The 19,871-nt window shown below is 57.8% G+C and overlaps 1 protein-coding gene across 15 annotated transcripts in view; it reads right to left on the reverse strand.

Annotated features, from left to right (window-relative positions):
* Window positions 1-19,871, reverse strand: part of ELN (elastin) — a 32,665-nt gene that overhangs the window by 9,553 nt on the left and 3,241 nt on the right. For 4 of the 15 annotated variants that reach the window (XM_043455107.1, XM_043455104.1, XM_043455103.1 and 1 more), the window contains exons 2-23: window positions 16,779-16,829; window positions 15,704-15,733; window positions 15,200-15,232; window positions 11,773-11,808; window positions 10,987-11,082; window positions 10,681-10,743; window positions 10,536-10,598; window positions 9,793-9,840; window positions 8,755-8,826; window positions 8,493-8,522; window positions 7,881-7,952; window positions 7,021-7,062; window positions 6,557-6,616; window positions 6,236-6,286; window positions 4,714-4,809; window positions 4,571-4,627; window positions 3,862-4,035; window positions 2,756-2,809; window positions 2,101-2,181; window positions 1,783-1,824; window positions 1,274-1,360; window positions 507-563 (exon numbers count right to left, since the gene is read on the reverse strand). In XM_043455107.1, coding sequence (XP_043311042.1) covers window positions 507-563; window positions 1,274-1,360; window positions 1,783-1,824; window positions 2,101-2,181; window positions 2,756-2,809; window positions 3,862-4,035; window positions 4,571-4,627; window positions 4,714-4,809; window positions 6,236-6,286; window positions 6,557-6,616; window positions 7,021-7,062; window positions 7,881-7,952; window positions 8,493-8,522; window positions 8,755-8,826; window positions 9,793-9,840; window positions 10,536-10,598; window positions 10,681-10,743; window positions 10,987-11,082; window positions 11,773-11,808; window positions 15,200-15,232; window positions 15,704-15,733; window positions 16,779-16,829 — 1,395 coding nt within the window. The remainder of the gene's footprint in view (window positions 1-506; window positions 564-1,273; window positions 1,361-1,782; window positions 1,825-2,100; window positions 2,182-2,755; window positions 2,810-3,861; window positions 4,036-4,570; window positions 4,628-4,713; window positions 4,810-6,235; window positions 6,287-6,556; window positions 6,617-7,020; window positions 7,063-7,880; window positions 7,953-8,492; window positions 8,523-8,754; window positions 8,827-9,792; window positions 9,841-10,535; window positions 10,599-10,680; window positions 10,744-10,986; window positions 11,083-11,772; window positions 11,809-15,199; window positions 15,233-15,703; window positions 15,734-16,778; window positions 16,830-19,871) is intronic. The other 11 variants (XM_043455101.1, XM_043455100.1, XM_043455099.1 and 8 more) reach the window with 11 other exon arrangements.

Raw genomic sequence — 19,871 nt, forward strand, 5'->3', positions numbered from 1 at the left:
GAACCTCGTCTCGCTCGGGGTGGGTGGGAGCTCAGAGGAGCCCAGCGTTTGTTCCAGAAACGGTTCCGGAAGGCAGCAAGGGCTTTGGGAAGGGTGGGGGTGGGTGCTGGAGGGCTCTCCGGCATCTCTTCTCTCTTTGCCTTCCTGCTCAGAAACTTCACCCCCATCCCCCAAGACCTGTGAGGAAGGCCCAGACCCAGAATGTGACGGCTTGGAGTGGGGGTGCTGTCAGACTCCAGAGCAGAGATATGAGAGAGCAGTGCTCTGGGATCAGGCAGAATCGGCGGGGGGCTTCCCAGGTGGCTCAGTAGTAAAGAATCCATCTGCCAATGCAGGAGATGCAGGTCCCATCCCTGAGTCGGGAAGGTCCCCTGGAGAAGGAAATGGCAACCCACTCCAGTATTCTTGCCTGGGAAAATCCCATGACAGAGGAGCCTGGAGGGCCACAGGCGTGGGTCCGCAAAGAGCTGGACACGACTGAGGGGCGAAACAACAACAACTCTTACCAAACTGGGCGGCTTTGGCGGCGGCTTTGGCGGCTGCAGCTGCTGGAGTCACGACCCCTGGGAAGGCGAAGATTAAGGATCGGCAGCGGTCCCCAGCACCCCTCCCCTCTCTCTTCCATCCCCCATGGTAGAAAGACTTCGCAGAGTCCGCATCTCGGGAACTGGCCCCTCTCCCAGGCCCGCACTGTGATGGCCCGCCAGCCGCTCTGGACATGTCCTCTCCCTGAGCAGCAGCTCTGACTCTGAGGCTATTGGAGGAAACGGCTCATTTCTTGGGGGAGAAACGCAAAAGGGGAATTCCCCCCCTCCCGCCCCCGCCCAGAAAGAAGAAGAAATGCAGAAGAGAAATCTTCTGGTGGGAAAAAGAAAACACAAACCAAAAGGAGGATTGTAAGTTAATCTCATTTCCTCCCTTTGGAGAAAGAGTGCTGGGTAAACAAAGACTGACACAGGCCCTCCCACCCGATCAGAAAGCAGAAAGGCCCCGTGGGATGGGGGATGAATGAGGTCTCCCCAAACCCCAGCCAAGCAGAGTTCTGCTGCCTTGCAGGCTGACATCCTGAGCATCCCTGAGGGCAGGGAGGGGACTTTCTGGGTTCACTCAGGGATCTGGAATCCTGTGGGGATGCTTCCCTCCAAACTATGGGAAATCCCTTTCTCTGGGCTCAGTCTTGCCATCTGTAAAATGGGACCCTTGATCTACATCAACTCCAGGGCCCCTTCCATGAGATAAACCAAACCCATGTCTGGGCTGGGACACAGCTCACCTGGCACCCCTCCAACACCTGGCACGCCTGGTATTGCTCCTGGGGCACCTGGCACCAGCCCTCCCAGGGCTCCTGCTGCCCCAGCACCTGGAGGGGTGAAGAGCATCCAGCTTTGCCCTTGAAGCACCACCTTCTTGGGGGAGCCAAGGGTGGAGGTGGGGGTTACATCATGGCTGGGTATCGGCTGGGCATCTTTAACTCACTGGTGTGGGATGGGGGATAATGAGCCAGATACCAATGACGCCAATAGTGGGCAACTGAAAAGGGCAGAAATGTTCACTGTGGCTTTGGAAAATGGGGCCAGGGGCTTCTGACCTTAACGCCAGGACTTTGCAGCCCCAGAGGCCAAGAGTGTGAGGTTGCTTTGATTTTTGAGCCTCGGCCCCTGACAGGAGAGCCTGGCTGTGGAGGGGAGGAGGGGAGGGCTTGGCCCTCCCTCCCTGTGGAGGGAGGAGTAGGGGGAGGAGGGGAGGAGGAGGGGGTAGGGGACCTGGGGCCGGGGCACTTACCGATCTTGGCTGCCTTGGCGGCTGCAGCTGCCTGAGCTGCTGCTACGAGGAATCGAGGAATCGAGAAAGAAAGAGATTCAGAAACCTTGCTGGGTCTCAGCTGGGCTGTGCTAACAGTGCACCTGCCCCAAGGGCACGGGAGGCCTGTCCTGCGCTCTCCCCCAGGTCCTCCCTGAGTTCCCAGAGCTCAGTCTACCCTCCCCAGCCTCCCATGACCGACAGAAGACGAGCCTTCATCCCTTTCCCTATGTCCCCCCACCCCCCACCACCCGCCTTCATGGAGCTAAGGCTCACGGGAAAGGCCAGCTCCCAGAATACCTGCGTCTCCATAGCCAGGAAAGCCCCCAGGGCCAGCCCCGAATGTGGGAATGCCTCCAACTCCCACTCCGCCTCTGGCCCCTGCAGAGGGAAGAGAATCAAGGGGTAAAGGATCTAGTGGGAGAGGCTGGGGTGGGCTCTGGGGGATGCTGGATGGGGGAAAGGATGCAAGCCTCCCCTCAGGTCTGGTCCATGAAGGGCAGGAAACCATGAGATGCCTGAGCCCCACCAGCTTCCTCCCTACTGACACCCCCTAGTGTGTGCCCAGCCCCTCTCTTCTCTGAGCAGTTGGGGAAGGGGCTCTTTGTTGGTGATGGGCAGACTGCGCACAGTCTTATCCGCTGCCAGGCTGGGCTGTCCTCTGAGAAGGTCCTGGCCAGGGCAGGGAGGTCAGGGACACTGTCTCCACTGGGAGTGACATACTGGGACTCTACTATTACTGAGTCCCTTGGCCTCACGGTGGGAGACACCTGGGGGACACATCGTCCTGGGGCCCAACAGGTCCAAGTCCCAGCTCTGCCAGTGACTTGCTGTATGGCTCTGGGCAAGTCACTCCCCTTCTCTGGGCTGTACAATGGGAAATAGAAGATGAGGGTCCTGGAGTCTAAATAAAGGCCAGAACGGGGCGGGGCGGAGCTATCCGCTCAGCACTCACCGAATTTGGCTGCTTTGGCCGCTGCTTTAGCAGCTGCGGCTGGTGACACGGCCCCTGGAGAGACCAAGAGAAACACAAACGCTCAGGGGAAGATGGAGTGGACTCTCAGGATGTGTATATATATCCCTCTGTCTTTCAGTCCATCTTCTATCTATTGAGCCAACACAGGCTTGTCCATCCATTTACCCACTCATATCTCCACTTACCCATCTGTCCATCTGTCTATCCAGCCACCCATTCATCCATCCGCTGACCTTCCCAAATGTCTGTCCGTTTGTCTATCTTTCAATCTCAATCTACCCACTCAACCACTCATCTCTCCAGCCACCCACACATGCATTTATCCATCCATTTATCCACCTGCCTGCCTATCTGTCCTTTCATCTAAATGTATAACCAACTATCCATTTTGTATTTGCCTTCTACCCATCCATTCATCTGCTCATCCACACATGTGCTTATCCATCCATCCATCCATCCATCCATCCATCCATCATTCTAACCACTGACTTTGTCCCCACCTGCCTATCCATCTCTCTTTTCATCTACCCATTTATCTTGCCATCCACCCTTTTACCCATCTTATTTATCCATCCATGTAACCGCCCATCTTTGTATCTGTCCACTAATCCACCCATCACTCACTCTCTCATCCATCAACTTGCCTACTCATCCACCTGGCCGTTCACCTACCTCCCCAGCTGCCCATTTGCCCATCCATCCATCCATCGATCCATCCATCCCTCTCTCTAGACATCCATCCATTCATCTATCTACCCAGCCATCTATCCACCGTTTACTGAACACATATTCTGTGAAGGGCTGGGAACACAGAGATGAAAGAGACATGGTCCCTGCCCCCAGGAACGTACTGACAACCAGAAGGTAAATTGAAGAAGATAAGAGGCTGGCAGTAGTTAATTATAGCCCAAGAAAGAGAAGATGACCAAGGGTACGGAGAGAAGAGGATAGGAGGGTGATGTGTTAAGGAGAATCAGAAAGTCTTGGCAATAATTTCTAACATCTCTCTCTTGCACACGCAAACACACATGCGCACACATAGCCAAGCTCAGCTGGTCCACCTATGATGCCTGAGCACCCAATACCTGGAACTCCGACACCCGGGACTCCAACACCAGGGACTCCAACACCTGGGACTCCAACACCTGGAACCACACCTGGAACCCCAACACCAGGGACCCCAACACCAGGGACCCCAACACCAGGTACTCCAACTCCTGGGACACCGATTACTCCTGGGCCAAGGCCTCCAGCAGCACCTGAGGATGAAAGGATTGCTGTTCTGGCCTGGACCCTGTGGGAACCTCAGGGGGGCCTTTGGGGGCATGACTCTGGGGAGCTTTGGGAGCTGCGGGTCCTGTGTGCAGGATGCTAGCTGGGGGGGCATTGCTTCTGCATGGATCCACGTCTCCCGAGAGAAGGGGAGGGAACTGAGGGAACCCCGACAGAGCTCTAGGGGTTTGGATCTGTGGCTGGAAGGAGCACGCTCTATGTCTAAAGCAGAGTCAGAATGCTCCACTGGGCCCAGGCAGTTGGCACAGCAGCTGTGAGTGCCCCAGGGGGTAAAGTGGGAGGAGCCAGATACTTCGCAGGGTCCCTGCCCACACCGCTGGGCCAATCAGTGGAGAGCAGCGGACAGAGCCTGCCGACAGAGGCAAGGAGGCACGACCATGATGCTTGGGGGGATTGGCGGGGAACAGTCCATCCAGCCTTATAGGCCTGGAGCCTTCCAAGGTGCATGCTGAGGCTGGGGCTGGCTGGAGTCCTGGCACTCCCCGTTTCGGGGACACTCACCGAATTTGGCTGCCTTAGCAGCGGCGGCGGCGGCAGCAGCGTCTGGAGCCCCGACCCCTGGAGAGAAAGCCGCAGAAGGTGAGGCCCTTTTCCTGTGACCTTCTCAAGGACACGCCCCTCCGCCTGTCTGGGATGGACCCTACCTGCGATGCCTCCGATGCCAGGAATTGCGCCAGGCACGCCAGGAATGCCAGCACCGCCAACACCAACACCAGGGAGAACTCCGGCTCCTCCAGCACCTGTTTGGAGTGGGGACAGTGAGGATGTGGCTTCCAGGGGCCCCTCCTGGAGCCGGGCAGGAAGGCCGATTGGACGCTGGTGTTTTCAACACTGCAATCTCCTCTGGGAATGAGGCCCAGGCATCTCCGGCTGGGCCTGCTTGGGAAGAGGCCCCCACCCCACTGTTCCTTGACTCACCCCTAAAGTGTCCATTTCAACACTCTCATTAAGGGACTCGTATGTTTTCAGACAAATCCCATTCTAATCACTGCCACATACTGAGAAACCACAAGCGGCCGCTCCCCAGGCCAGAGGGGCCCCTGCAAGAATGTTCAAGACTTCCTCTCTCTGTGTTCCGAACACGCAGCCAAGTTTGTAATCCAAGCGCCGGGCTGCCTGGCTCTCGCAGCCCCTCGCTGTCCCTCTCTCTTGCTCCCACATTCCAGCTATCCCCTCCAGCCTCGGGGGCCTGGAGGGAGGACCTCTGTGGGGCAGGCCTCCAACTCAGTACTTCCCTCCACATCCTCACCCCCTTAGGCTAGTGGGCAGGATTCTTCCATCCCATCATGGCTGCAAGAAGGGGCTCCCTTGGGACTGGGGCTGAAGGTGAAGACTTCACCCCCGTGATCTGACTCTGAACTGGGGAATCGCCAGGGGCCCACTCGGCCCGTGCATAGGCAGAGAGAAGGCCATGCCACATCGACTAGCCAAGGGATCGTGGGCTTGAGGAGCTAGTTAAAAGTTTTATAGTCCATATTAAATTGATACTCAACTATTAAACTGTTTAAATGCTCATACATGTACTACCTAAAATGATCATTCTAACCTCTGCTCTACCCACTCCTTCCTATTTTAACCACCTGGCAAACTCTCTACCTATATTTTAAGGCTATGAATCAAGTATCATTTTCTCTGAGAACCTTTCCTGATTATCCCCAGGTAGAAGCAATATCTCCCTCTTCCTGAGTCCCACGACAGTGCTGACATTCTTCAGCAGAGCCCTTATCTGTCCCTGGTTTCTTAAAAGGAGGGAGGGAGGGACAGAGAAGGGAGGGATGGAGGGATGGATGAATGGAGGGATGGGTGGATAGATGGATGGAGAGATGAGTGGGCGGATAGATGGGCAGAGGGAGGGGTGGATGAATGGATGGAGGGAGGGAGGAAGGGACAGAAGGAGGGAGGGATGAGTGAATGGATGGGTGGAGGGGTGGGTGGATGCATCGAGGGATGGAGAATTGGAGGGTGGAGCAGATGCACAGGTGGAAGGAAGAATGAATGGACGGAGGGAGGGAAGAATGGGTAGTGTTGAAACAGTCGGATAAGTGGGGGGTGTGGCAAGGAGGGGCCACCTTGGTTAGTTATCTGTGAGGCAGGCTCTCAGTGGTAATAGGCATGGTGAGGCTGGAGGGCTGGCAGCTAGCAGGCAGGGGCTCCAGGGGTACTTACCAAGCTTCGCTGCTGCTTTAGCCGCTGCTGCTGCAGCCTGTGTGCCAACCCCTGGGGGAAGAGGAAGGGGAGAGCCTGGAAAGTGTGCCCCGGCATCTCCGGAGTCCATCTCTTCCAGGCCCAAGAAAACCAACTGGTTCATATCTGGGTGTGGATGTGGGGCATATAGCAAGCAGAGGCTGGGAGAGCTGCCCCCAGCTTCCTGCCTTGCCCCACCAGGGTCCTTCTTTAAACTCAGACCAGGGTCTGGATATAGGATGGGCTGGCTGGCTTTCTGGAGCCTGAGTTATTTGGCTGGCGGAGGGGTGAGGCTCTCCTTACCTGTCCCCGTTGGATACCCAGCCTTGCCCGCAGCACCAGCCACTCCGCCAGGCCCATAGCCTGCGAGAGGAGAGGCTCAGTGGGCATCCGTGCGATCTCACGGTGGCTGCCCCTCCCCTGCCCTTCAAGGACAAGGCCACCCAGAGCCTCCACCTGTCACCCCCCGCCAGAGTTAAATGCAAACATGTGTGGAATGGTTATTCCCATTTTACAGATGAAAAGACTGAGGCTCCGAGAAGAAAACCTGTTTTCTCAAGGCCTGGGGATAAGTGTGAGGGCCAGGATTGAGAACCAGGCTGTCCCAGTTCCATGTCCCCCTCCTTAGGGGGCTCCCATTCTGAGACTCCACACCCACCCTACCCCCCAGTTGGTGTTCTCCTAGCCCTGGACTGGGGCCATAGCTCCCTTGCCAGAATCCTGTGGCTGGAAGGAGCCGGAAGCCCACCAGTCTAAGAGGGCCTTACCATAGGGCAGTTTCCCCGTGCTGTAGGGCAGTCCATAGCCACCTGAGGAGACGGAGCGTGGGTTCAGTGGCTGCCCCAGGGCAGCCCCACGCCTCACTGGGCCCCCACTACCTGGGCAGACAGACCTAGTCCCCACAGGTACTGAGGCCTGAGGCCTCCTTCCGTCCATCAGGGTCCTGAGCTGCTTCCAGAGGCTCTCAGGAGAGCCAAGGCCTTGGAGGAGGCGGGGGAGAGGATGCCCCGCTCCAGGGCACAAAGGGATGGCCATTCTTCTACCTGCCATGGCCCCCAAGTCTGAGGGTCTTCCTTACTCACTTCCCCATCAGGAAATAGCTTCTCATCGTGTGAACTTGACAGCTGGGGTGGGTTGACATCAGAGGTTTCTTTCCAGTGAATGGTGTTTCTTACTATCAACACACATGGTTTCCCATTGGGGCTACGGGTCTCTGTGCATGTGTATGTGTGTGCACATGGGTGCGTGTGTGTGTATGGGAGGCCAGCACCTGCAAGATGTTGGTCTCTCCCCTCTTTCTTTTTAAAAAAATATTTATTTATTTGGCTGTGCAGCATCTCAGTTGAGGCATGGGGGATTTTTAGTTGCATCATTCAGGCTCTAGTTCCCTGGCCAGGGCTCAAACCCTGGTTTGGGAGTGTGGAGTCTCAGCCACTGGACCACCAGGGAAGTTCCTCCCCGCTTTGTTTTGCTGGTGACCAGAAGTGGGCAAAATTACCCAGGTTTCCTGACTACCCTCTCCAGCCACCCCAAGATACAGGTGGGCAAACAAGTCCCCTCTCAAGCTGACCTCCCAGCAGGGAGGCCCCGTGTGAGTGGTGTCTCTCAAATCCTCTGCCTGCCTTACCTGGCAGCTTGGGTGCCTTGATGGGGTATCCCAGCGGGACTCCAGGCTGCTGCCCTCCGAAGGGTCCAACTCCTGTGGGAACAAGGAGAGCAAAACAATCAGGCCCCAGCCACGTGGGCCAGCAGCCCCTGCGAAGCCTCCAGCCTCCCCTTCCACTTTCTGCTCAGACTAGAATGAGCTCCCATGGCATCAGAATCTGGAAAGCATCCTGCCTAGAGGGCCTTCCTGCCTCCTTATGTCATCGGTCAGCTGAACAATCCCCAGCGATGGGCTGCTTCCTCCAGGAAGCTGCAGGATGCTTCCCTTGCTGGGGCTCGGGCTACACTCGGAGACAGCAGCCCTCTCGCCATTTGGAGGCTTTTTAGTTGCAGCGTGAGGGCTCTAGCTCTAGTTCTAGCAGGTTCTAGCTTTCTGGGCTCCTCTGGGCTGCCAGACAGGGGATTGGGGCAGGGGAAGCAGGCCTGTGACGGACGCCACTTTGTGCCAAAGCCAGTCCAAGGCCTGGTGCAGTGGGAGTGCTCAGCTCCTCCCAGGGCAGGAGTCCCTGCCTGGCTCGCCACCCCGTGGGCCTGCCCACCCTCCCTCGCGTGGAGGGACCCAGCCTTGCCTTACCTGGGATTCCAGCAAAAGCTCCGCCCCCAGCTGCAATGACAAGGAACCATCACTGTGGCTTGGCCACCGCGGGCCCAGGGCACCCCAGCACCAGTGAAGGGCATGTTGGCCCAAGCCGTGGCCAGTTCTGCCCAGACCTCCCAGCTCATCACAAACACATCGGGCATTTCTCACCGCCCATCTGGGCCAGCTGAGCCCAGGTTCCCCACCCACCTCAACCCAGGACAGAGGGGACTGAGGGTGATCTGACACTCCCACATACCTGGGGCCTTGGGCTTGACTCCTGCTCCAGTGGGAACCCCGGGGAGGACCCCTATGCCCGGGAACCGAGCTCCTGAGAGGGCAAAGAGGGGGCTGGCGGTGAGGGCAGGAAGGTCCAACCTGGAAGGGCCAGCCCGGCACCGCACCCACCCTCAGGGACACAGCTGGCCTCCTTCTTCGATGTCAGCTGCTGGCGTGGCTCACGGGGTGGGGGAGGGCCCCTCTGGTGGTCACTTCTCTGCCCCATCTGCCCCCAGGTCAGAAGTTTTAATCCTATTTCCTAGCCCCGCGCTTCTGTTGTCCTGTCTCTGAAACCGGAGTTAATTTCCCGTCGCCCTGCCCAGCCTCATCAGAGAAGGCAGGCCCGTAGGTCTGGGCGGCCTGTGCCCTCGGGGGCTCTCGCTGGATGCGATTCACGACCAAACACAGAGCTGTCATCTGCTCTGGCCGGGAGGTCTCCAGCGTTCAGTGCTGCCACCTCCCCTTTCTGCCCCCCACCCCCAGGGGGCTGGGCCACCATGGCAGGGAGGGGCTGGGGGTGTGTGGGTGGGGGGGCCCTCTGCCAGTTAATCCCTCTGAGCCAGCCCGAGCCTGGGGTTTTGGGGGAATTCAGGAGGTCACATGTTGGGTGGGGTGGCCAGGCCCTGGCAGCGAAAGGAGGTTGAGAGGGCAACTCCGAGGGTCTCCTGCAGGGCGGATGTGCTGGGCGGGCCCCCCTGGTGACTCATGGCGTTTAGGAAACAGCTGGCCGCCCTGGGGACTTGGTTTGTCCCCAGCGACCCACCGCAGGCTGTGATGATGGTCTGGGTCTGGGCCTCGGCTTGGGGTTCTCGGGGGGACTGGGGGGAGCTTGCTGATCTTCGTAGGGGAAAGACAACCAGAGCTATCTTAGGTCTGTGGCCTGAGCTTTGATGCTTAGGGAGACAGTGCCCGTCAGGACTCTGGTGGCCACAGTTTGGGGGAGCTGGGGGGCCCCCCGGGAGGCTGCGAGGGGCTGCTCTCCTCGCTCTAGGGTCCCCCTTTTCCTCTTTGCCCTCACCTGCGCCTGGGAGCACTCCGCCCGGGTATACACCTGGGAGCCCCACACCTATGGCCGAAAGAAAAACGCGTGAGCAGCAGCCTTGCCTCCAGGAGTCTCTCCTGGCCCTTCCCTCTGCGGCAGCCTCAGGGCTCCCGAGCTAGCCCCCCAGGTTCACCCCCCGCCCCGGGGACGAGCCGGGGACATGTGTGTGGTGGCTGCAGGCCCCCCCCCCCACGAGTTCCGGAAGTCATCTGCAAATCCCTCTGTGTGTGGATCTGTCCCGTCTCCTGGAGCCTGTTTACACGGCCGGCCCAGCCCACCTCGGGGCTAACAGCTTCCAGATGTTCCCTCCCCGCTGTGCGGACTCAGGCCGCCTTTGGTTGAACCTGAAGTCACTTCCTTGAGGGCTCGGTGCGGAGGGACGGGCACCGGATGGGGCTTCACCCCAGCCCTGCCGGGACCGGGCAGGCCCTGATGCCGACTCCCTGCTTTGCGCCTCAGTGTCCCCATCAGTCACCCGAATGCCTGCCACAGAGCCTGTCTCTCAGGTCTGCTCCAAGGTCCTGGAGGAAGGGCCTGGAAGGACGGCTGGAGTCCCTCGCCCCTGTTTGGGACCTGACATCATGCTCTGGGCCTGTCTCTGCCCCTTGACGTCTGCCCCGCTGCAGCCAGGCCCTGCCCTTCCTGCCCCGGGGGGCCTTGGGGGCTCTTGCCCTCCCTGACCTCTGCCCTCCAGCCCCAGGGACTCCGTCCACACTGACCTGGCACTTTCCCAGGCTTCACTCCAGCCCCGACTCCGGCTCCGAGCGGAGGCACCACCGCACCTGGAGGGGAAGGGGCCACATCAGACGGGGCTCCCCTGTTCCCATGACTTCCCCCCGGGCCACCCAGGTCTCGCCTCCATACCTGTAGACACTCCTAAGCCGCCAACACCACCGATGCCGCCGACCCCGCCGAGACCAGCAGCACCTGGGGAGGTGGAGGAGGGGTCACGCCAGGAGCCGCGAAAGGCAGGAGGACCCTGGACTGAGGTCTGGCCTGCCTCTGCCTCGCTTTGAGACTCGGACGTAGCTGGTTGCCTCCCATCACCCCCAGTAGACTGGAGCTGAGGATCCCATTCACTTGCCCCCCAACCCAGGAAAGGTTCTTTGCAAGGTGGAGAGCCCACGGAGGCCAGAGGGCTTATGGCACATTCCAAAGGGTAATACTCACCGGCCTTGGCAGCAGCTTTATAGGCGGCAGCAGCACCAGCCGGGCCACCGGGCACCAGAGCCCCTGGGAAGGCACCTGCGGGAAAAGCCCCAAGCCCTGCAGAGAGGAGGATGGGTGAGGTCCTGCCCCCAGCCCAGCCCCAGCCTGCCCAGTCCAGGAGGTACATCTGAGGCTCTCCTGCTCCGCGCAAAGACATGACCGCTGCTCCCAGGACCGGGTTCAATGTCAGAGATGCAGTATGGCCCAGGCTGCTCCGCTCAGCCTGACAAGCTACAGAGATCTTTTGGGGTCAGACTTATATACCTCCCTCCTCCAGGAAGCCTTCCTGAAGCCCCGCTGAGTCGGGTGACTCCTTTGGGCTCCTGGGGCTGCTTCCTTCTAGCTCTTTTTGCGTGCTGCCTGCTAAATTGCTGCAGTCATGTCCGACTCTTTGGGACCCCATGGACTGTAGCCCGCTGTAGCTCCTCTGTCCACGGGGTTCTCCAGGCAAGAATCCTGGAGTGGGTTGCCATGCCCTTCTCCAGGGGAATCTTCCCGACCCAGGAATCGAACCTGCCTCTCATTATGTCTCCTGCATTGGCAGGCGGGTTCTTTACCACTAGTGCCACCTCATCCCTATATTATAATAGTGCCAAGACCCAGCTGTCACTCCCTGGGCCCCGGGCAGGTGGTCTTAACATGACCCCCTACACCAGTGTCCAGGACAGGTCTGGTCTGCACCCTTCTACCCCTGACTGCTTGGCTCTGGCCCCCAGAGGGGCATCTTGCCTGGATGTTGACACTAACCTGCCCCAAGGCCAGCGCCGGCGAGCCCTCCGACACCTGTAGGGAGAAGAAGACAGAGCCAGGTGAGGGGAGGCTGGTGTGGGTCATTGTTCCTGGGCCCAGGATGTTCCCATCCTGGGTCTCGCGGAACCCAGCAGTGCTGGGATCTGTGTGTGGCCACTCAGGTCTCTAAGCTGGACTCAAGCTTTTGGTACTTGCGGGCCAATCCTGGTGAGGTAGTCACCATTGTTTAGTAACCAACTGCTTTGTGCCATGTGGATGCCACTGTGTTGATCCCAACTTCCCAACCAGAGCCTCAGTTTCCTTGGAAGTCCCGCCAGCTAACGGGGGACCCAGGAGGGCTTTCTCTCAGGGCTGGAGCTGAGCAGAAGTTGCCAGCAAGGCCAGGCCAGGCCCTGCCCTGCTCCCACGTTAGCCCCACCCCAGGCCTTGCTTCGGCTTCCTTGCTGGAGTCCCCTGGCTCAGCCCACGCCCTCTCCTTTGTATCTGGAGCCCTTTATTGTCATCCATCTAGCCTGCCCTGCAGTCTGGGAGCCTCCTTGCCTGAAGACAGATGCTAAAATGTTTATAAAAAGCCAAATGGGTCCCTCTGGCTCTCTCCTTCCCACATCTGGGCTCGATCTCTGCTTTTCTCCCTCCAGGAGACATTCCACGGCTTTGGCCAGGACCGATGGGCAATCAGGTTGGAGTTCACAACCGTGCCGGCTTTGTTTCCAATTATGTGAGAATCTCTCCCACAAGCGCCCGTCCTGGCCACCAGGGTCCCAAGCTCAGAGGCGGCCTCTCTGGGGACTGACCCCAAACAAGCAAGACAGCTGAGCCCCAGAGAGCCCACCTGCCTTTCTCTGGGTGTGGTCCCCTGGCCTCACTTCCTACTTATGTGAGCTGGCCTGTCTGAAAGTCAGCCAGGCCCTCTGTGAGATGGGCCTCTGCCTCCAGCCCGTCTCCCTTCCGGGCAGGTGTGGTGTGGTCTGGCCGAGCCCGGGGTGTGCCTGGGTTCACTTCCCAGCTCTGCGGGCCCTGCCTCGCCCCAGCTCTGTCGGGGGTGTTTCTCTCCAGCCTGGCCTATTTCCTGAGGTCCAGCAGGGCAGCAGACACCCTCTGGCCTTTCCTGACCGCAGAGGGGCCGGGAGGAGAGGATGGGGACTGGACAGGAAGCGAGAAGAGGCTGGGTGGGTGGGGTGGGGGCAGGGGGCCCTCTGCAGCCATCTGCCCTCTTCCCGTGCTCCCCCCCAGGGTCGCCCTGCAGCCTGGGCAGCGTCCCACCCTGCTGCCCTTCTTCCCATGGACTCCTCTGGCCCAAATGCCCCCAGGAGTCCAGATCCTGGAAAGCAGGAGAGAGGGGTAAGGAGGAGAGAGGGGTGAGAATGCCCAAGGTTGGGAGCCCCGAGAGGCCTGGCTTTATCCAGCCATCTCTCTTTAGAGTCACTGAGCTCTGGATTTAAATCTTGCTGCCCCACGCTACTTCTTGCATGAAATAGCAAGTCACTTCCCCTTTCCAAGACTCAGTTTCCCCGCATACAAAAGGGCCCGCATGTCCCCAACCTTCCTGGGACCACAGGGCCCGTGAGCAGAGAGCATGTCGGGTCTGCAGCCTATTGGGGTGACCGCTGGATGTCCCCCCCTGCTCCTTCCTGGGCTCTCGGGTGGGTGACTGGCCTTCAGCTGGTGCTGGGGGTGTGGGTGGTGCTGGCTTCCAGCTGCCTGGTCCCCCACTGAGAGCCCAGGAGGGGCCAGCCCACCGAGGCCCACGAGGAGCAGCTGCCAGGCCACCCACCCTCTACTCGCCAAGGGATTAGTTGTTCCCAGGCATGACACTTGCCTGGGCATGCCCGGATGTGGGGAGCTGCCCTGTGTGGGGGGCACTGTGGCCCTGTCTAGGCCTTTGGAGCCCAGAGTCCTCAGGCTAAAAGATAAGCTCTGGGAGGTCATGGAGTCCAGTTCCATTTCATCAGCCGAGGTCCTGACTTTCCTCTCGGTCTACATCTTTACCCCAGGTTGGAAGTCCTTTTGGAAGTCAAGCTAAACCTTTCATTACTCAAAGCTTCACTTTACCAACTGCAACCGTGTGCGGTTTTCTCAGCCTTCTCTCTGGTGTTTCATCACAACCTACCGTGTGTCCCCAGCTGCCAGCAGGATCATCCGGTCCCTCCTCTAGCTCCGCAGTCACGACTGCCTCCATCTGGGTCTTCCCAGATAAGTGCGATCCTAATTCCACACCCTTGCTTATCTAGCCTTTCCTCTGTTCTCTCTCCACCATCAAAGACCCTTTTAAGATCACTCACTCCTCTGAGAAGATAGGAAACAGGTTCTGGTGGGATAAGCAATGAACCCTAAAGGGCTCCCAGCCCTGCAGACTCCTACAGACCCCAGTAAACCCCTTGCCCAGGCCTCCTGCCCTCCTGTGTCTCTCTCTCTCTCTTGCCTGGCCCCAGCCCTAGAGTTTCACAACACAGATGGGCTTGCAGGGAAGGGGAATCTGGGTCTCGTAGATTCATCTGCACTTGAATCATCGAACATTGTTGGGGGGGTGGATTTCGTAAGAGCTGTTGGACATGCAAACTGTCCTGGAATCTCGGGCTTCAAAGCCCGAGGAGACACGGAGCGGTGGGGGGCGGGTAGGTGGGGGGGAAAGGCTACATCTCATGTGGATCAGATCATAAATCCACAGGGAGACACCCCTTCCTCCACCTGCTCCTTATCCACCAGGACTTCCCGGAGGAACCCGCCCTCCCTCTTTCCTGGGGGGTGTATTCTCTGGAGCTTAGTGGACCTAGCAGTGGATTGGAGCCCTGTGGGCCAAGACAGAGCCAACCACATCTTACTGGAAAACTCCATGGTCGGAGCACAGTTGAAAGGGGCCTGGGAAGGAAGCTCATCTGGGGTTAGGGTCAGGTTACAGCCTAGGTTTAGGCACAGGGCTTTGATCTGGGATCAGGATAAGGGCTCAGAATGGATCATCAGAGTCAAGGATAGCCGAGATCTTGGCCTGGAGTAAGAGAGGGCTTCATTTGGGGGTCAGGGATCATTCAGACAGAGGCCAGGGTCCAATTATCTATGCCTGAGCCCAGAGTGACATGCACAGGCTTGGTGGCCACTGGAGCATCAATTCTGACCTTTGACCCCAGCAACAGGCTGTTTTCTGGGATCTGGTGCAGAGGGGACTCTCGGGGGGTACAGAGGCCTGGGCAGAGTTGGTGCCGGACACCCCATCTTCAGGGAGGACTGTAAGCTGCCTCTAGCCTCCTGACCCTGGAAGCCCTGGAGCTCAGTCCTAGCCTGGTCCTGGGAGGCGTTGACTAGAGAGGAGGGTCCGCCCACCACCTCACTCCCTCCTCCCATCCACAGACCCGGTTCACGGCTCTGTGGCCCCTTCCCTCCTCTGCCCCCTGGCCCTGGCTCAGTGCTCAGAGGCTGCAGGGCTTACCTGGCTTGGCTGGTTTGCCTGCAGGGCCCAGTGCTAGGAAGGGAAGAGATGGTCGTTAAAGGGGAGTCCCAGCCCACCTGTCTCACCACAATCCCCACAGGGCACTGTGGGGTCAGCAATGGTCCTCCCCTGCGTACAAGGAGCTTCTGGGAGGGGGCCCCAGCTCCCGTCCTGACCTGGGGTTTCCCTCTCTTGCACTGTTTATCAGGCCTCTGAAGGGGGTGATGGTTCCCACTAAGCTGGATTTGCATGGATATTACTAAGGATCAAAAGAAATATGAAAGAAGGCGGGGACCCCCAGGGAAAAGAGGCTGGAGGCAAGGGCTTAGGGGGCCCATGGGATCTAGGTTTTAGAAAAGCCCCTCCCTACTAGATGCTCAGTCTGGGAAACGAGGGACTCCTTAATGCCTGGGTTTTCTGAGGTCTGAGGTCTAAGGATGTGTGTGGATTAGGCTGAGACTCAGACCCCATTAGCAAGGAGCCAAGTTTGCTGTTTGAACTCACCTCCTCCTCCCAGGCCTCCGAGGCCAGCCCCTGTGTTGACAGGATAGAGAGAGAGAAAACCATCAAGGTCCCTGCCAAGAAGCCATCCTCTGACCCATGGTCAAATCCATCACTGCCTAACCACATGATCTTGGGCAAGCCTTGGGCTCTGTGAGCCTCTGTCTTCTCAGGCAAAAGTCTCCTGCCTCTGTGTGTGCCTGGGAATGTGCTGGAGGCTTCTCTCACTTCCACATCAATTCTGAATGCTCAAACCCTTTTATTCTTTGGTTTTTTTGGCCGTACTCTGTGGTGTGAGGGGTCTCAGTCCCCTGGACCTAGAACCCATGCCCCCTGTAGTGAAAACATGGTTTCTGAACCACTGGACCACCAGAGAAGTCCCTTAAACACTTTTTAAGTATTGAAAATATTACTTGTGATTTTTCAATCTACGTTAAAACATCATGCTATTTTTCAAAATTAAATGAAGAGATTGCCTCCCCACCACCACCCCACCCCCTGCCATGCCAATGAGCTAACATTCTGCCCTTTTTTTTTTTTTCTTCTTGAGGCAGGGCTCATCTTCATCCGCACCTAGTTCTTGCTTTTATATTGTTTTTACTTGAAAATCACTTGACCGTCAGAGAGCATATTCATACTTTTTAGTAGTTGCATAACCTTAGTTTACTTAATCACACCCTCCTGTCAAGCGGGTTTATTGTTTTGCATTTTTGCTAGTAACATTCCTATGAAACTTGGGGCAGATGGCTTTTTTTTTTTCCTCTTCTTGTCAATGATTTCCTTTGAATGGATTTCCAAGAGTGGGGATAATGGTTCGAAGACTGTAAACAGCAGAGGACTGGTGAGGCGGCCATTTCCTACGGAGTTGCAAGCTCTGAGTTTCCTCTTTTAGAAAATTTACGCTCAGTAGTTGTTGAACAGCATCATGTAAACTGCTTTTTAATACAGGAGTGACTGCTCAGTCCTCTGCGGCTGGCGTACCAATATTTTTTCCTTCTGCAGTGTCCAAATGTGCGTCTCTTGCAAATTTAATCATCATCTGTCTTACCTGGGCACGTGCAAATTTCATGTACATTACCTGGGAAGAAGACGCCTCCAGGAACTCCACCAGGAACAGCTCCCGGGACCCCTGGAAGGAAGGAGGCAGAGTCCCCCATGAACCAGAATGAATAAAAGCGTGCTAATGATAAAAGATGGGGATGATGGCAATAATACCGTGTCTACCAAGTAACCAATGTTGCCCAAGCACATTATGTTTCCAAAGCATTTTCTCTTTCCTGCTCCTCAAAATGGCCCAGTGAGGGTGGAAGGGCAGGGATTATTAACTTCAGTTTAACAGATGTGAATTCAGGCTCAGAGACATTAAGGCATGGGCTAGGGGGTCACACAGCTGCAAATAGATGGAGCCTGGATTCAAAGCCAGGCCACTCCTCTGAGTATAATAGCTCGCGCTATGTTACCTGGGGAGGGCCTGGCCAGGGACTGGGTCTGAGCACCTTTGGCTGGGCAGCCACGTCTCTCCAGCCCTGAGCGGTGTGGGCAGGATCCAGCGTCGTGGGAGAGCAGGCCTGGGCTGTGACAGCAAGCAGTAAGGAAACGCGGCTGCTGCCAGCCGAGGCCCAGCCATTCCCACACTGATAGGAAAGCGTGAGGTCAGCGTCCTTAGCCGCTGGGCAGCAGAGCTTGGGTGGGGCTCTGGCTGTCTGACACAGAGCTGTCTAAGGAGGCGCCGGGGCCCAGAGGGGGACACCATGAATGAGCAAAGTGAATAGTTTCCTAAGGAAAAGCTAATTCACTGGCTGGGCCAAAGGGGCCGTCTGCCCAGCCCAGATCACGAGTTCAGTCCCCTCGGACCCATGAAGCTCTCACAGGGGAACACTGGGAGGCCGGGCCCCAGACCCGGCCTGTGTGTAGTCATGGCAACAGACAATCCTGGTGCAGACCAGGCCCCTGACTCCACCACCACTGAATGGCCCCTTGACAAGCCGCCTTGCCAGTGCCCCAGCCTGAGCCCCAGCACCGCCCAGCTGAACAGGGCTGAACGGCCCAGGTTGGGGGAGCGTGTCGGGCAGCTCCCCAGGTGCCCAGCAGACATCTGGCCTCTGTGGCCAGGCTGCACAGCTGGGCCTGCTGGCCCCAGGGCCCGGGCAGCCTCAGCCACGGCCCAGCAGGGTGGAGGATGCCAAGCTGTCATGGTCCCCCTGTGCCAAAGCCCCGGCGCCGCCCGCGCCTCCACCCCGGGCCTGAGCCCCTGAGCCGCCCCCCTGCCCGCCCCCCGCACACTCCCCCACTCCCCACCCCAAGCACTGCAATCCAGGCCTGGAGTGTCTAAGTAATCTGCTCAGAGCCTCGAGGGGCTCAGAGCGGTGGCCCAGGAGGCTTGGCCTGCTGGGCATGGGCGCTCGAGCCCTGTCATCGACTGCCAAGTGCACACATGGTCCTTTGATGCCTTCTCTGGCTCGGGCTTCCAGCTCTGAGCACTGTCTCGCGTGTGCCTTTCCCTGTCATAGCTCCAGGCCTTTCTCTGCCTCAGCCTCTCTCCCTCCTCCCCTCCCTTCCCCTCCCCCTCCTCTCGCCTCTCCCCTCCGCTCTCTGGCCCCAGAGTGGGTGGTGGGGTGCTGCAAGAACAATGTGGTGGGCGGAGGAAGCAAAGGGCTCCGGACAGACCCATCTGGTCTCTAATCCCGGCAGTGCCAACTTCTTACCATCTGTGTGACCTCCGGCAAGTCACTTAACCTCTCTGAACTTCAGTTTCCTTTGTAGCAATGTGGGGCTAATAACTTCTGCCTTGCCAGGTTGCTGCGGAGTTGTCAAAGAGTTCCAGAGACCTGCCCTGGGCCTGCGCCCGGTAATTGCTCCAAAATAAATAAATTAATTGATGACTGACACTTTGTTTCTACTTCACAGTACATGGCCTGGGGCCAGGTAGACAGTAGGTGCTCAATAAAGGATGGATGAATTAGGTGGAGGGGAGGCAAGACGGTAACCTGGAGGTCTGGTCTGACCTCTTCCATCCCCAACCGGCTTACGGGTCTCCCCACCTCAAGTCGGTCTGGCTGAACCCCCAGTTCCTCTCCTGGGGTTCTGTTCTCCCCCCAGCACACGGGCCAGGCCCGAACCGGGATCAGCCAGCTCCTCTGCTTTCACTCTGCCCAGGGCCTACCCATCCTCTCCCCAGCTCTCTCTTCTCCCCACTCTCCACCTCCATGATTCAGAGCCCAGCAGTGTCTGCCAAACTCCATGCCTGAACCATGACGGCCCGCGGAGCCAAAGGTTTTGATCCCCGTTTTGCACTGAGGAAAGGAGAAGGCTTAGTGGGCGTAAAGGATCCCCGCCGGGCCCCTCTTTGAGTGCAGGAGACGTGAAGCAGAATAAGACCGGTGGTGATCAAAGGCCTTTGAAAAGGCGGCAGTCTCCTCTCCTGCCCCACATGCAAAGGGTCATCCTGCTTCCCACCTCCCCTCCTTGGCCTGAGCTGTTCCTGTTGCCAGGAATGCCCTTTCCTCTCTCCAAGTCCTACCCTTCCACCAAGACTGGGCTCAGCGTCTCCCCCCTGCCGTCTCTGAGCCTGTGGTTCCCGCTGCTCAGCTGGCCCAAAGCAGTTGGCCTGGAGCGTACTTGTCTTGTTTTATGTGGGTTTGGCTTGTTTCACCGGCTAGCCCAGGGTGGAACTTGTCTCTTGCATCTTAGAATCATGGTCCTAGACTCTCAGGGATCATAACAGTCTTTTGGCCTGGGTTGAAATTTCTCTGCGAACATCTTGTGTTTCTGCTTGCACGCCTCCAGTGACAGGCAAATCACCACCTACTGATGCTATCAGCTCTACTGACAGAGAGATCTCCCTCCTATTGAGACAGAATCTGTTCCTCTGTCTTTCCAGTTCTGCCCCGCAGAGCCCCAAAGACTGAGTCTCACCTCCCATCCACAGAAGCCCCTCAAACATTTAATTTTCTTTAAGATTTAACTCAAATGTCACCTCTGCCATGAAGCCTTCCTGGATTTCCTCTACGCCACCCCATCTCCCAGTATTGTCAGCTTTCTCCATTACTGCATCTCTATTTACACATGGGCTGCCTCCCCATTAGACAAAGCATGGCATGAGTAGCAAGAGAAAAAATTAAACCTTATAAATGTGCATGAATTATAAGGGTTGATATTAGCACACACTAGC

Source organism: Cervus canadensis, chromosome 32 (assembly GCF_019320065.1).
Source record: "Cervus canadensis isolate Bull #8, Minnesota chromosome 32, ASM1932006v1, whole genome shotgun sequence".
NCBI classification, from domain to species: Eukaryota; Metazoa; Chordata; class Mammalia; order Artiodactyla; family Cervidae; genus Cervus; species Cervus canadensis.